The 15406-nt window shown below is 51.0% G+C and overlaps 2 protein-coding genes across 2 annotated transcripts in view; one reads left to right on the top strand and one right to left on the bottom strand.

Annotated features, from left to right (window-relative positions):
* LOC122379994 (coiled-coil domain-containing protein 113-like) overlaps positions 1–15406 on the top strand; it is a 55240-nt gene that overhangs the window by 25699 nt on the left and 14135 nt on the right. The gene's annotated exons all lie outside the window — the stretch shown is intronic.
* On the bottom strand, positions 44–13492 carry LOC122379993. The gene is made up of 2 exons (XM_043362725.1): positions 11812–13492; positions 44–783 (listed from the first exon to the last, which is right to left on the bottom strand). The coding sequence occupies exons 1-2, from the start codon at positions 13470–13472 to the stop codon at positions 207–209; spliced, it is 2238 nt and encodes a 745-aa protein (XP_043218660.1). The 5' UTR covers positions 13473–13492; the 3' UTR covers positions 44–206.

The raw sequence follows: 15406 nt of genomic DNA, 5'->3' as shown, positions 1-15406 counted from the left end.
CTTTTTCTATATATTTTCTTCACCCTCGTTCTCTCGTCTTGCCCGACCTCAATACGATAATCATCACAAAACATATGTGCACGCGACATGTGTGATAAAAGAACCTCTGTAACACCCCCCTCGACTTTGAATTGACACGAATTCAACCAATTCTACATAGAGGTATCACTTTCACATTTCCACTACTTTGACTACTGGCTACTACTTCACTGGAGCACATCGATGTGAATCAGCTTCACGACTGGTCTCGTCACGACCTTATTGTGCAGTTTCACTGTAGCCACACGCACGTGGCCATCTTTCCCCGGTAACACTTCCTCGATTCGCCCCAGTGGCCACTGACTCCTCGGGGTATTTGCGTCGATCACCAGGACCAAATCGCCTGATTTCAAGTCGGTCTGAGGCTTCAACCACTTTGACTTCGCCTGGAGAGCTGGTACATATTCTCGAAGCCAACGCTTCCAAAACTCTATGGATAGTTGCTGGAGCCGTTTCCAGCGCTGCCGAAGAGTTGTAGCGTCATCCTGTGATGCCGGTGAGGTCTCGATGCTAGCCGTCCCCAAGATGAAGTCTGCTGGCGTCAGTGGCTTCTCATCGTTGGCGTCAGCTGAGACGACTGTGATTGGTCTGGTGTTCAGCAGTGCCTCGGCTCGGCAGAAGGCAGTTTGAAGCTCCTCATCGGTAAGATCGGCCCTCTCGAGTGTTCTTTTCAGAGCCCGCTTGGCGCACTTGATCATTGCCTCGCACGCGCCGTTGAAGTGGGGAGCTCCTGGTGGGGTGAATTGCCACCTGATACAATGCTTTGACAGCTCTTCCTGCACTTTGCTTGAGTCAATGCTTCTTACCAAGCACTTCAGTTCCTTCGTGGCTCCGACAAAGTTCCTGCCGTTATCGGATGTGATCTCAGACGGTTTGCCTCTTCTGGATACAAATCTCATGAGAGCTCTGATGAAGCTGTCCGTGTCTAGCCCATAGGCCATCTCGAGATGAACAGCTCTTGTTTGTAGACAGCTGAACAGGCACAAGTATCGTTTCTGTCGTGTCTTGTCTCTTCCTTGTCTGGTTTCGAATGGACCTGCATAGTCTACTGCGCATTTGTCAAACGCTCGAAACGATGGACAAACTTGACTGCCGATCTTAGGAGCCATCAGCTGTGCTTCCGGTTTCTTGCGGCCCTTTTGACAGACGATGCAGTTTCTCACCACTGACTTGATGAGTTGACGGGCTCCTGGTATCCAGATGTGACGTCTGACTTCGGACAGAGTGTGCTCCGTCCCCATTGCATGGTCTGCGTCCTCATGGTGCTGTCGAATGATCAGCTTGCTGATGTGATGTCTCCTTGGTAAGATAGCCGGATGCTTTGAATCAAACGCCAACTCAGACTTCTGAAGCCGGCCTCCGACTCGCAAAATTCCATCTTCATCCAGGAAAGGGGTAAGTTTTTTGATCGAGCTCTGCTTACGTGACTTCTTGCTTGAGATTCCCCCTGTTACTTCGCTCTCTCTTCGTAGTTCTTTGATTTCAGAACCGTACGCCTCCTCTTGTACTTGACGTATCCAGAACTTCTCGGCTCTCAGCAGTTCGTCTGGGTCTAGCTCTACTCTCTGAGCTTCTTGGACTTCATGTTCTTCACTTGCTGGTTCTACTCTACACCTCACCGCCTGGATGAATCGCCACACCCAAGCGGTTACACGCACTAGTCTGCGCCATGTAGAGAAGTTCTCTGGTCGAAGACGGAATTCGTCTGGCATGTCTGGAACAGAAGTTGCCAGCACTGTTTTCTGAGGTGCTTGTTTCTTGAACTCCGTTTGATCATGCTCTTCTTTGTTGAACTCTTTCTTCAGAGGCCACTGATCTTTTCCTTTCAACAGGTAGGCCGGCCCATGCCACCAAAGTTCATTGACGCGCAGCTGCTCTATCGTCAGACCTCTCGTTGGCAGGTCGGCTGGGTTTTCGACACCAGGTACGTGTTGCCACTGGTCAGTGTTGTGACACGCGATAATGATTTAGTAGCACTGTCCTGCGGCGCTTATAATTTAGTTGCACTGTATCGCGGCGTAAACGAAACTCGCGCGCAATAAGTGTATTTTCGTGTTACGGACACGCGTCAGCTGCGCATTTTCTTTCTTTTGAGCCTACGCGTGGCCGCGGAAGGGCCAGTGGTGAGATTTTGATGAATATTGTATATGATTATGACCAGATGTATGTATTCATGAGAGCCAATGTATTGTTAACCGTTTGTATAGCGTGTAGAGATTCAGATAGGCCGAATGGTTGAAAAGTGTTCTCTTGTGTTGCAGGATGCCTAGTTTGGCACAGTGCCAACTGCCAGAAATGATCTGCTAGACTCAGACTGTGACGAGCTCAAACCATTCGGAACACCCGCGTCGACCTGTCTCAGACACCAACTCATTTATGTTATATTTTGTTTACCTTCAGTCCATCATGCCTGTTTTTATTTTCTAATACACAGCAGCACTGACACGAGCGGGTTGTCACCGAGTCGGGCCTCAGATGGTCACAGTTCCGAATGAAGCTTTCAAGCAGTTTCAAGATGTCAGAATTGTATGTCAGTTACGCAAGTCAATTCTGAATGACAGTTTCAAGATGGAGTTTCGGAGTGACAGTTTCACGTCAGATGTCATGTTATTTCTCACATGTCAATCCTGAATTACGAGATCCTTTCCCTTCTGTCTCAGTATGAAATACTAGATTCTGACACAATTTCAGTCCTGATACATTGTATATATCCTAACATTTGTTACATCACATCAGAATAAGCACACACACAGACCACCAGAATTCATCATCATGTCTTCGACAACGAGTCGCCTGAAGCAGAAGCGTGGCCAGATGTTGTGCAGGCTTACCAGAGTAAGAAGGCGGATGTCTGTCCTCATCAGCAGTCGAGGTTCCCGCACACAACTAATGGCCATGATGAAGGAACTCGATGATGCTCTGCAATGTGTTGAAGAAGTGAATGATGAACTAAAGATGTCAGTACCAGAGGATAAGGAGCTACTACAAGAGGCGGATGAATACATAACCTCGGCAACAAAGCAGTATGATGATGCATATGAGCGAGCTCAGGGCTATCTCAAGTCAAGGCAAGGCGAGCCACCCTCGGTGGCTTCAGAGGCTGAGAAGTCTCAGGCCTCAGGAGCTGTCAGGAAAGCGGAAGTAGCCCTCCAGCTAAAACAGCAAGAACTACAGATATTGCAACAGAGGCAACAACGGGAGAGAGAAGAGCAAGAACTCAAGAGGAACAATGAGTTGCAGTCTGCAAAGGAAGCTGAAGACCTGGTCAAGTTGGAGGTTCGGTTGACCGCAGCAGCAGAGGACGACCTGAACTGGGACCGGAGGAAAGACTTCGATGGTGAAGCGGCAGCCACTGCAGACCAGGCTCATCGCACAGAGACAGGGAAGAGTACCCATGCCTCACAGTTACAGCAGCCTGAACCGTTGTTCCTGAGGAGTCTCCCACGCATCACACTACCCAAGTTCAGTGGTAGTCCTGGGGAGTGGCCCAAGTGGCATGCTCTCTACCGAACCCTCGTCCATGACCAGCCCCTAAACTCTACAGAGAAGATGGTCCACCTCCAGAGTGCCGTTGCAGGACCAGCTCAACAGATCATCAGCGGCATGTTCTATGAAGGACGGCTCTATGAAGATGCTTTGAGAGCGCTTGAAGACCGCTTCGGTAAGAAAGAAGACATCGTGCAGGAGAACATGAAGGCGATCTTCAGAAGTCCATCACCTTCTTCAAACCAAGACCTGCAGGGACTGGAGCGATTCCACTCAGCCGTGCACTCTGCAGTGACAGTTCTGCAGAATCTTGAGTATGACGGAGACCTCCATAGTACAGAGAACCTGCGCAGAGTGATCGAGAAGTTGCCACAGGACATGAAGTATGCGTGGAGTGAACATGCAGTGGAGATGGAGCCTCGCCGTGCTTCGCTGACAGAGTTCGACCAGTGGCTTGCCAAGCAGGTCAGGATCACCCAGAAGCTGGCTTCAGTGACTCTGACACGCCAAGACCGAAGGCAAGGAGGTTGGATCCCAGGCCCAGGTGCAGCGCAGAAAGCCCCAAGACAGAAACCAGTATCAGAGACACGAGCTACACTGACCACAGGAACCACCAGCACGAGCCAGACGCAGCACTGTGTGTGCTGTGAAGGAGCTCACCCACTGAAGGAGTGTCCAGCATTCCAAGAACTGGACGCTGATCGGCGAGCTCAACTCGTGCTGAGGACAGGCACCTGCTTCGTGTGCCTCAAGAGAGGACATCGGATCAAGACCTGCGCGTTCAAGAGAGACTGTGGAATCGACGGGTGCGTGATGAAGCACCATCAGCTGCTGCATGGCAGCAAACGAGTGACATCACCAGCGAGAGACAACGAGCACAGAGTCGTGGCCGCAGTCACAGAGCGGGAGCGGATCTCGGAGAGCGTGACGTTGCTGCAGGTGGTACCTGTGCGCGTTCACACCGAGGACGGTTACCGAGACACGCTGGCGCTACTCGATCCAGGGTCACAGACCAGCCTCGTGTCAGACCAGCTCGTCCGTGATGCTAACCTAACCGGAGATCAACAGCAACTCTGCATCGAGAACGTAGAGGGTCGGGGAAGCACCAGAAGGACCACCCGAGTTCAACTGACTCTGAGTCCTCTCTGTGCTGGGGAAGACCCTCACTGCAAGATCTTCGTCCCTGAAGCCTTCTCGGTGCCAAGAGTTAACGTGCGCGTCCAAGAAATCCCTAACAAGATCAGAAACTGGGAGAAGTGGAGGCACCTCCACGGACTGCAACTACCAGATTGCACCAAAGGGACCGTAGAGATTCTCCTGGGTGCAAATGTACTGGAAGCAGTGCTACAGAGAGAGGCGAGGATCGGCAGCGCCGGAGAGCCGGTAGCAGTCCGAACGGCCTTCGGTTGGTCCCTGACAGGCACCATCGCCGGCTTCACTCCTGCTTCGACAAACCATCGACAAGTCATGTTCCTCCTCCGGCAGCAAGTAGAGGAGTGGTGGACCACAGAGGCGTTCGGCACGCGTTGTGACGTGAACGAATCATCTGCAGAAGATCAGCGGAGCATCAAAATCCTGAACGACACCGTCAAGAGAGGAGAGAACCGATACGAGTCCGGCCTCCTGTGGAAGAATGAAGACGTCAAGATGCCGGAAAACCAAGCCACCGCCATGGGGAGACTCAAGAAGCTGGAGAAGAGCCTGATGCGAGATCCCAAGAAAGCTGAAGCCTACGGAGCGGCGATCCGAGCGTATGTCGACGCCGGTCACGCGCGAAAGCTGCCCAGGGAAGAAGCTGAGAAACCGCATGAGAAGCTCTGGCTACTTCCTCATCACGCTGTAGTCAACCCCAACAAACCCAAGCTGAGAGTGGTCTTCGACGCAGCGGCCTCCCATCTGGGCGTGTCTCTCAACAGCGAGCTGATGAGGGGCCCAGACCTCCTCCAGAATCTGGTCGGGATTCTTCTTCGCTTCAGACAGGAGAAAGTCGCGATCGTGGCCGACATCACACAGATGTTTCACCAGATCCAGATCCGTGAACAAGACCAGCCAGCACTGAGCTTCTTGTGGCGTGACCTCGACTCGTCGCGAGAGCCTGACATGTACCGCATGCTCGTCGCGATCTTCGGTGCGAAATGCAGTCCTGCTATCGCGAACTATGTCCTACAGAAAACAGCAGAAGATGGCTGTTCAGGGACAGCGGAATCTCTGATCGCCAAAGAAGCAGTGTCAACTAGCTTCTATATGGACGACTTTGTGAAGTCTGAAGCGTCCGTAGAAGCAGCCAGAATCATGAAGACAGAAGTGACAAGTCTGCTGACCCACGGGGGCTTCAATCTGACGAAGTGGGTTAGTAGTGAGAAGACAGTGCTGTCAGACGTTCCAGACCAAGAACGGGGAGTACTGAAAGAAGAAGACCGCTCTCCAGGGAACCCGTACTGCACAGTGCTGGGATGCAAGTGGATCCCAGAGGACGACACAATCTCCGTCAAGATCAGCCGACTCTCAGTACCTGCCACGAAGAGAGGCGTGTTGAAGCAAGCTGCCTCAGTGTATGATCCCCTGGGGATGCTGACACCCTTCACTCTACTCGCCAAGAAGCTGATCCAGGACCTCTGGCGAGAGAAGTTCGACTGGGATGAGCCTCTGACCGGAGACGAGCTCCGCAGCTGGATCCGCTGGCAAGAAGACCTCAAGTACGTGGAAGAAGTCCGTATCCCGAGATGGTATCGCGCTCAGGGTCAGGAGTCAGAAGCTCAGTACGAGCTACATCTCTTCAGTGACGCCTCCGAGCACGCCTTCGGCGCGATAGCCTACGTCAGAGTGCTGTCGCATGGTACCAGGTACTGTCAGTTCGTCATGGCCCGCTCGAGACTGGCTCCGCTGAGACAGCTCTCCATAGTTCGTCTCGAACTTCAAGGTGCCGTACTGGCAACCAGAGTGGCTACCACCATCAAGAAAGAGATCGACTACAACTTCACCAGAATCTTCTTCTGGACGGACAGCCGCGTCGTGTTGCAGATGCTGAAGAACGAGAGTCGAAGATACCACACGTTTGTGGCTAATCGTGTATCCGAGATCCACGAGTCTACGAGCCCAGAACAGTGGTTCCATGTTCCAGGGACAGAGAACCCGGCAGACCTATGCTCCAGAGGTCAATCTCTGTCGACACTCAAGGAGGAAGACTGGTGGGACGGCCCGCCATTCCTCAGACACAGTGAAGAGCTCTGGCCTCCACAGAGCGACGCAGGAGAGCTCAGTGCAGACTGCAAAGAGCTCAAGCGACCAACCGTCTGTACGCTGCAAGCGGCAAGTCGCGTCCAGACTCAAGAGCTACCTACTGATTCAGCAATTCCAGATCCAGCGCGGTTCTCATCATGGCTGAAGTTCCGCCGCGTCGTTGCGTGGATGCAACGTTTCATCAAGAACGCAAGAAGTAAGGTCTCTGGGACTTCAGGGACCAGTGGACCTCTGCAAAGTGCAGAGATCGAGGCAGCTGAACTCTGCATTCTGAGAGCAGAGCAGAGAAAACCGCGGTTCTCATCACCTCAGCACTTCTCCCACCTGTCACCCTTCCATGACAGCCGTGGACTGCTGAGAGTGGGAGGCCGCCTCGGCCAGGCTCCGCTGGCGGAGCCCACGCGCCACCCAGTCATACTGCAAGCTGACAGCGAGATCACCAGACTGATCATCACAGACGCGCACAAGCGAGTTCTTCACTCCGGTTTGGAACGAACTCTCTGTGAAGTTCGAACCAAGTACTGGGTGGAGAAGATGAGATCTACAGTCAAGAAGCAGCTACAGAAATGTGCGTTCTGCCGCAACCGCAGAGCCACCCCTCAGCCACCCAGGATGGCTGACCTGCCAGAGGCGAGGTTTGACATGAGACGACCTTTCAGCACAGTGGGTCTAGACTATCTCGGCCCACTGACAGTGAAGAAGTTCCGCAAGACGGAAAAGAGGTACGTCTTACTGCTTACCTGCCTCGCAACCAGAGCCGTGCACCTGGAGATGACCGTCTCAATGGACGCTGAATGCTTCTTGATGGCATTGAGACGGTTCATCGCTCGCAGAGGCAAGCCTCAAACGATCTACTCCGACAATGGGACTAACATAGTTGGAGGTGAAAGAGAACTCCGGGACCAGATCAAACGCTGGAATCAAGAACACATCACCGACACGCTAAGTCAGAGCAACATCAAGTGGGTGTTCCTCCCGCCTGCAGCTCCTCACATGGGAGGCTCGTGGGAGCGCCTGGTTGCGACCGTCAAACGAGCCCTCAGAGTAGTGCTCGGCAACCAGTGCGTCTCCGAGGACGTTCTTCTCACCGCCCTGGCTGAAGTAGAGTTCATGGTAAATGGTCGCCCTCTCACCTACGTAAGTAGCGACCCACAAGATCCAGAACCACTAACACCCAACCACTTTCTGCTGGGTGCTACTGACGCTCGAGAAGGACTACCTCCAGGAGTCTTCAATGACAGTGACCTGATCGGACGACGACGATGGAGACAGACACAGATCCTGGCAGACCATCTGTGGACCAGATGGCGCCGGGAATACCTACCATTTCTGGCTGACAGAAAGAAATGGAGACAAGAGAGCAGAAATCTGCAAGAAGGTGATGTCGTGCTGATGGCAGACACCTACAACACTCCAAGAGGTGACTGGCCTCTGGGCCGGATCATCAAAGTCTTCCCGGGATCGGACGGGCGAGTCCGATCAGCCGAAGTCAAGACTCGCAGCGGCACCTTCACCAGACCCGCACACAAGCTGTGTCTACTAGAGGGCGCTGATGACGCCCGGCGACTGGTGGCGTGTGTGCCGGCCCGTCACTGATGGCGCCCGTCGCGCCCTGCTGCCGGCTGGCCCGGCGCGCGCTGCTGCCGCCGGCTCGTCGTGCGCTGCTGTCGCTGCTACTCACCTGCTGCCTCCGGCGCCGGCGCGCTGCGGCCGCCGCGCCCTGCTGCTGGTTATACCCGGGCCGCCCGGTTGTGGGCGGCGCCCGAGCCGCTGAACCGGTGGCGGTATCGGTCTTCAGAGAGACGCCGGAGACGCGACTGCTGCCCGTCAGTGTCCGTCGTACACTGCATTCCGGTGAAGAAGAGAGACTAATCTCAGTGATTGAGACAATCCGGTGTTGCGGCCGTGTTCGCGTAATCCGTGATCGACTCGCCGCGCTCAGTGAATATGTTACTCGTGATTAAGTGATGCGTTTAGTTATTGCGTTCAGACAGCGACGCCTGCTGACTTAGCATACCAGTGTATGAAGTTGGGGCTAGTGGAATGTTGCCTCAAGGCTCGCTGATTCCAGTACCGTGGATGGACCGCTGTGAGCTGCCGACTCTGCTCCTGATGACTGCAGGGTCAACCGTACAGATAAACCGACTGCCTCTACGGAGCTCTCCGAAGAAGTGTTAGCTGGCTGTGTCGATCGCTGTGATTTGTCCCACCGCTCTCGGAAGCACTTGTTGGACTCAGGTCGATATCGTGTTCCCGTGTGTGAACACTGGCGGGGGAGGGTGTTGTGACACGCGATAATGATTTAGTAGCACTGTCCTGCGGCGCTTATAATTTAGTTGCACTGTATCGCGGCGTAAACGAAACTCGTGCGCAATAAGTGTATTTTCGTGTTACGGACACGCGTCAGCTGCGCATTTTCTTTCTTTTGAGCCTACGCGTGGCCGCGGAAGGGCCAGTGGTGAGATTTTGATGAATATTGTATATGATTATGACCAGATGTATGTATTCATGAGAGCCAATGTATTGTTAACCGTTTGTATAGCGTGTAGAGATTCAGATAGGCCGAATGGTTGAAAAGTGTTCTCTTGTGTTGCAGGATGCCTAGTTTGGCACAGTGCCAACTGCCAGAAATGATCTGCTAGACTCAGACTGTGACGAGCTCAAACCATTCGGAACACCCGCGTCGACCTGTCTCAGACACCAACTCATTTATGTTATATTTTGTTTACCTTCAGTCCATCATGCCTGTTTTTATTTTCTAATACACAGCAGCACTGACACGAGCGGGTTGTCACCGAGTCGGGCCTCAGATGGTCACAGTCAGGCTTGGTCATCTCTCTGATCTCAGAGATACGATGGGCCACGAATGCTTGGAAGCGGCGAACTTCATTTCGGAGCCAACACAAGACGTCCATGGAGTCGGACCAGAAGTGAACGTCATCAACTGGTATCTTGAGGACTTCACAAACTTTCTTCACAAGACGTACTCCGAGAAGTGCCCCCATCAGTTCCAAGCGTGGAATGGTGTGCTGCTTTGCCCGTGGTGTGACTCTAGCACGTGAAAGAACTAGATGTGAGGAGCGCTCGCCACCATACTCAGACACTACGTAAATTGCTGCTGCGTAAGCCTGTTCTGATGCGTCGCAAAAGACGTGTATTTCTTGCTTTGGTGTTCCTTCATATGGATGCAGGCATCTTGGGACTGAAAGACTGCCGAGGTCACCGAGCTCAGAGAGCCACTCCTTCCACTTGCCTTCTAGGTCTTCTGTTAGTGGATCATCCCAGTCCACGCCTGCGGCCCATGTGTCTTGGAACAGCATCTTCGATCGTACTACAAATGGTGAGAACAAGCAGAGAGGGTCGAAGACTGCTGCCATCTCCTTCAAGCAGCTTCTCTTGGTGAGAATCTCAGTCGAGCGTTGTCTTGAAGAATCGACGGACAAGCGGTCTTCTTTTGTCGACCAGACAACGCCCAGCGTTTTGGTGGAGGCTGAACTCCTTTCTTCAATGATATGTTCAGCTTCATTCGCACGGTCTTCTTCAGGAATGGTGCTCATCACCTCTTCACGGTTTGACATCCACTTTCTTATCTTCATTCCAGCTTCTTGCAGTACCCTAGCTACTTGTCTTCTTGCCTCCGCGGCTACTGTGCTGGATTCATAGGAGGCAATGCAGTCATCCATGTAGAACATGCTGGTGAGGGCCTCAGCTCCAAGTGGATATTCGTCCGCCCGTCTTAGAGCGTGCTCCCTTAACACGTACTGAGCAACAAAAGGAGCGGCAGCATTTCCGAATATCCAGCGATTTGCTTCATATATTGTTGGGTTTTCATCTGTTCTCATGTTTCTCCAGAGTATTCTGTGATATCGTCTGTCTTCCGGCGCCAGCTCCACCTGGAGAAACATTTCAGATACGTCTCCGATCAAGGCGACTGGATGTCGACGAAATCCGACGAGTGTCTCCGTCAGGTCACTGTAGAGAGATGGACCGGGGAGCAGTTGTGAGTTCAGGCTGATGTCTCCACACTTGGCAGCTGCGTCGTAAACGACTCTGACCTTCGTCGTCGATCTGTCGTTTCTAACGACTGGGAAGTGTGGTAGATACCACACTTTACTTTCGAGTTGTCCGTGCTCCTCGTCTGTGATTGCTGTTAGATATCCTTTGTGGACGTACTGTTCAATTACATCATTGTACTTCTTTGGAAGATCTTCGTCGTACCGCCTTAAAAGAGATCGTTCTGTATTCACGAGTCGACTCATCGCCATGCCGTAGTTGTTCTCGAGTGACGGTTCTTCATTGCGCCATGGCACTGCTGCTTCGTACCGACTACCCGTGTACTTCAGAGACTTCTTAACCTTCTCAACTGCAGTCTGTTCTTCACGTGAGAGAAGATGCTCTTCGCTTGACTTCACCTGCATCAGTTCCAAGTCAGTCATTGACTGCATGATCTGGACCTCATCTTCAAACACTCTTTTCTTCACATGTGTTCGCAGGGTTTTTGCAAAGTTTGACATGTTTTTCAGGCATGACACATCTTCACTGGTGTTTTCAGCTGCTCTTTCGATACAGCCGAACGCTGTCCAACCGAGCGGTGTGAGCACTGCCACTGGCTCTCCGGTCGTGCCAAGAACAGTATCCAGTGGCACGAAGAGGGGCATCGTATCGGCGCTGATTCCTATCAGCAGATCGACCCCACGACTTCTTGACATCTCCGGGAATTGGATGTGTCGCAGATGCGCCCACTTCTTCTTAGCGTCGTTCCAGTTTATGCCCACAGATGCTCCGTCTAAACTGGGTGTGACGAACACGTTCAGAGCGGCTTCATAACTGCTGTGCAGGCTGGATAACTTCACAGAACCTGCTTTCATAGTGACGTCTTGTGTGCCGGTCACCGTTCCCAGCTCAAACTTTTGGCTCGTTCCATTGAATTCGATCTCGGATGCAGCTGCTTTACTGATGAATGATGCGTCAGAACATGGGTCCAGTAGCGCGTTGAGGGTAACCGAACGGCCGTTGTGGTGCACGCGCACTGGAACTGTCTGGAATGCGGTCGCTCCTTTTCCTGGTGGTGATCTGGAGGCTGCCGTATTGTAGCTTATTCCGGAGCTTTGTGTGTTCCCGCTACTGCTACTGCTGGTGGTGTTTGGCGTGTTGCGCGATGGCTGACATCCACTGCTGTGAGCTCCTTCTTGGCGGTATTGTGACCAGCTCAACTGTCCGCTCTGTTCTAGTTGACCTTGCTGAGGTAGATGGCTCGTAGTCTGACGGTTCTGACTTGTGTTCTCCGTCTGTCGGTGCTGCTCTTTCAGCCGTCCTCTCTGTTCCAGTTGCTTATCTTGTCGCAGACTGGCATGCAGTAAGGTGTGGTGGCTTCCTCCACACCCCTCTAACTGACATCCAGGAAACCGGTGGCATCTTATTCCACGATGTTGTCCGGCGAGACATCTAAAACAGATTCTTGTCTGCTTACAGAACTCGTATCTTTTGCCCACTGTCCAGCTCTGAAAAACAGCACAGCTCTCCAAGGCGTGATCAGCTTGACAAACCATGCAGTTTGTATCTGACGGCGGACTGAAGGACTGCCGCACTGCTGGCTGATGTTGATTCTGGGTCTTCACTCGGAATGTCTTCCTTTGCTGATGTCGAGTGTTTGGCATGCTGCTCGTGGTTTGTGTCATTTGCTTTGCTCTTTTCTCGAATAGCGCTTCATCTGTCAGCCACTCGGCGAATGACTCGAAGTTGTCTTCTCTGTGCTCAGTGCTTAGCCATCTGTTGTAGTTCTTCACGTAGAAATGATGGAGCTTCTCTACAACAAGTAAGTAGTATGCAGACGTGTTTGTGAGATCTGACACGCATCCACTTTCCTTTAAGTTTGTCACTAAACTTGTCACTCTGTCAGAGAATTCTTCTAGCCGCTTGGTTTCATCCACTTGAATCGGCCGCGTGCGTCTTATTGAATCAAGCTCGTTTCGGATTTTGAACATTTTTCCACCGTATTTCTTGTCTAACTCTTCTTTCGCCTTTGCATATCCCGTTTCTGTGGGTCTGTACCTTTCTACAATTCTCAGAGGCTCTCCCGCGAGATAGTTTTTCATGTAAATCATCTTGAACTTAGCCGGTATTTTCTCGCTGTCGACGAATGCATTAAACATCTCCGACCAGTCACTAAACTGCATCTGATCCCCACTGAAGACTGGCAGCTCAGGCTTTTTCAAACCAGGAATCGTGCACGCTTCTACTTTCTCAACTTCTTTCACTGAACCACTGGAGCTGTGCGAATCTGAACGATCTGTGTTCTCTGATATCTTTTGGCGAATGTATTTATTTGCTAGCGAGACCGAATCAGCGATGTCATTCTCTAGAGCTTCATAATTCTTCCACAGAGGTCCTGATCGCACAGATGAGCCGTCTTCTGAGTTATCTTCATCTTGCATAGTTTCTACTATGTCCAACAACTGTGTCGTTAGCTCTCCCAGCTTGGCAATCAGTGCTTGTATGACTGAGATTGATGCGTTTCCCTCTATGAGCATAGCATGTAATTCACACTCGTCGTTACGTATCTGCGTCACTAACTTTTGCTTTCGCCTATACAAACTATGAGGCACACTGGCTTCCATCATTGATTCCTCAGGGTTTACAGAAGTGTTGCTGGTATTGTTCATTTCTTCACCTCCGGTCTTCTTACTTCTCTGTCTTTTTCCCGGCATTGCTTCATCCGGGTCACGGCACCAAATGTTCGGATAGTCTTAATGGTTATTTCCTCGCGTTGTGTTACGCTTAGCTTTTTAACTTAATGCTTTATTTATCTTAACTTCGCTTAACTTTCTTAAAACAACTTAATGGCCTCGTTCTCCTTTTTCTATATATTTTCTTCACCCTCGTTCTCTCGTCTTGCCCGACCTCAATACGATAATCATCACAAAACATATGTGCACGCGACATGTGTGATAAAAGAACCTCTGTAACACCCACCAAAATCCGTGCCCTCACTGACCTTAGTTCTCTGGCATTGCCGATAGGCGGCGCTGGGGTCGCGTCCCGCGCTATGTCCGCGCCTGGCGCATAACCCGCGCCCCGCTGGGCTAATCTGCCATACGCGCCCTGCTGGGGGGGGGGGGGGCAGATTCTGCCCCCTGTCTAACTTCTGAACCGATGGTCGTAGAAAGACGGGCAAAAAAGGCAATCGAAAGCTCTCAACAAAGCGGATCTTAAGAGCCCAGTTTTTTTTTTGCTTAAGTAGGTCAGAGGTCAGGTCAAGGTCAGGTCAAGGGTACAAAATGCATGTTTCTACATTATCGGCCTTGCACCGTAGTTACCGAAGAATGGACTGAGACTGATTGCCCAAAACATGTTCTTAGGCTACCAAGACAATATTCGTTGCATACAATATCATTCAAAGGTCAAGGTCAATGTCAGGTCAGGTCAGGTCACCAAAAACAAAATATCGTACACGGCTTATGCTCCAGGCAGCGCCTTCCATTGGTTGCGAACACGAAACACGCTGTCCACCTATTTAGGAGTTACCATTCTCAATTTTTGTGTATTCCGACTTCCGAGCTTACCTTAACCACTACATGTTGGAAACAACAATTTCACTACCGTCTACCGTTCTCACTGGATCCTAGCCAAGATATAGAAAAGGGCATGTGCGACACATGTTTTATGGGTCATTTTATTCATAGAATTCAATAGACACACTCAATAAGTGATATGGACCACCTCTGGATGAATTTCAGGTCGAGGTCAGGTCAAGATCAGGTCAAGTGAGGTCAAATTTTGAAGTTGGTTGTTAAGGCCTAAAAAGGTGTCTGTAGGTTTTCACGGTGAATCGAATGGTGCTATTTTTGTTTCCGTAACGTCTAGAACTTCCAAAAAATCATTTTTTTATTTTTGTGTCGTGACGTTATAAAATTTTGAATAACTCCCACATTTTTGAACTGATTCTTCTGCAAATCGGTATGTAGGTGCACAATGCACATAGACCACTTCTCTGACATATATTCCGGTTTTTACGATACACTAAAAATTTTGGATGTTATTTGAAGAAAACAAATTGGGCCAAAATCCAATATTGTCAAAAAAAACGAGATAGCCATTTGATAGATAAAGTAGAATCACGTATAACCTTTTTCATTACGTCTTGATTTCTTTAAAATGAAGATGTTAGCGGCGTTTGAAATTTTGCCGTTTTTGAGGCGAAAATGGCGAACATGACGTCACTAAAACGTCATTTTTTCCAAAAAAAAAAAAAATCCGACGAATTCGCTCAAATTTTCAGTGAACGTGTCAAATTGATGTATGATAAGGTACTGAAAGTTTGACGTCGCTGGCGTAACGTGTTTAGAAGTTATTGGCGAAAAACTGGAGGGGGCAGATTATGCCCCCCCCCCCCAGCGGGACGCGGGATAACCCGCGCCCCACTGGGGTCTGCGTATAACGCGCGTTACTGGGGGGCTCTTCATAGCCCCACCCCCCTACTAACTCCGGAACTACTGAGCCGATCGTCAAAATTCAAACGGCGTCTGATAGCCCCGGAAAAACTGCTTAGCGAAACCTAATCTCATTGACCTCGAGGTCACCGATGACGCCACAGGTCAGGTTAAAGTAAAAATTATTGGCATTTTAGCTTCTTCACATTTTG

Source organism: Amphibalanus amphitrite, unplaced genomic scaffold (assembly GCF_019059575.1).
Source record: "Amphibalanus amphitrite isolate SeventyFive unplaced genomic scaffold, NRLGWU_Aamphi_draft 000088F_arrow, whole genome shotgun sequence".
NCBI classification, from domain to species: Eukaryota; Metazoa; Arthropoda; class Thecostraca; order Balanomorpha; family Balanidae; genus Amphibalanus; species Amphibalanus amphitrite.
This window is presented reverse-complemented; position numbering and strand designations above follow the sequence as displayed.

Bases quoted from the DNA above. Each gene is read 5' to 3' on its own strand.
- LOC122379993 (XM_043362725.1), bottom strand. From the start codon at position 13,472: ATGCCGGGAAAAAGACAGAGAAGTAAGAAGACCGGAGGTGAAGAAATG. The intron at 784-11,811 runs ATTCCAGACAGT...TATCAGGTGGCA, and splicing joins CCAGGAAAAGGAGCGACCGC to ATTCACCCCACCAGGAGCTC.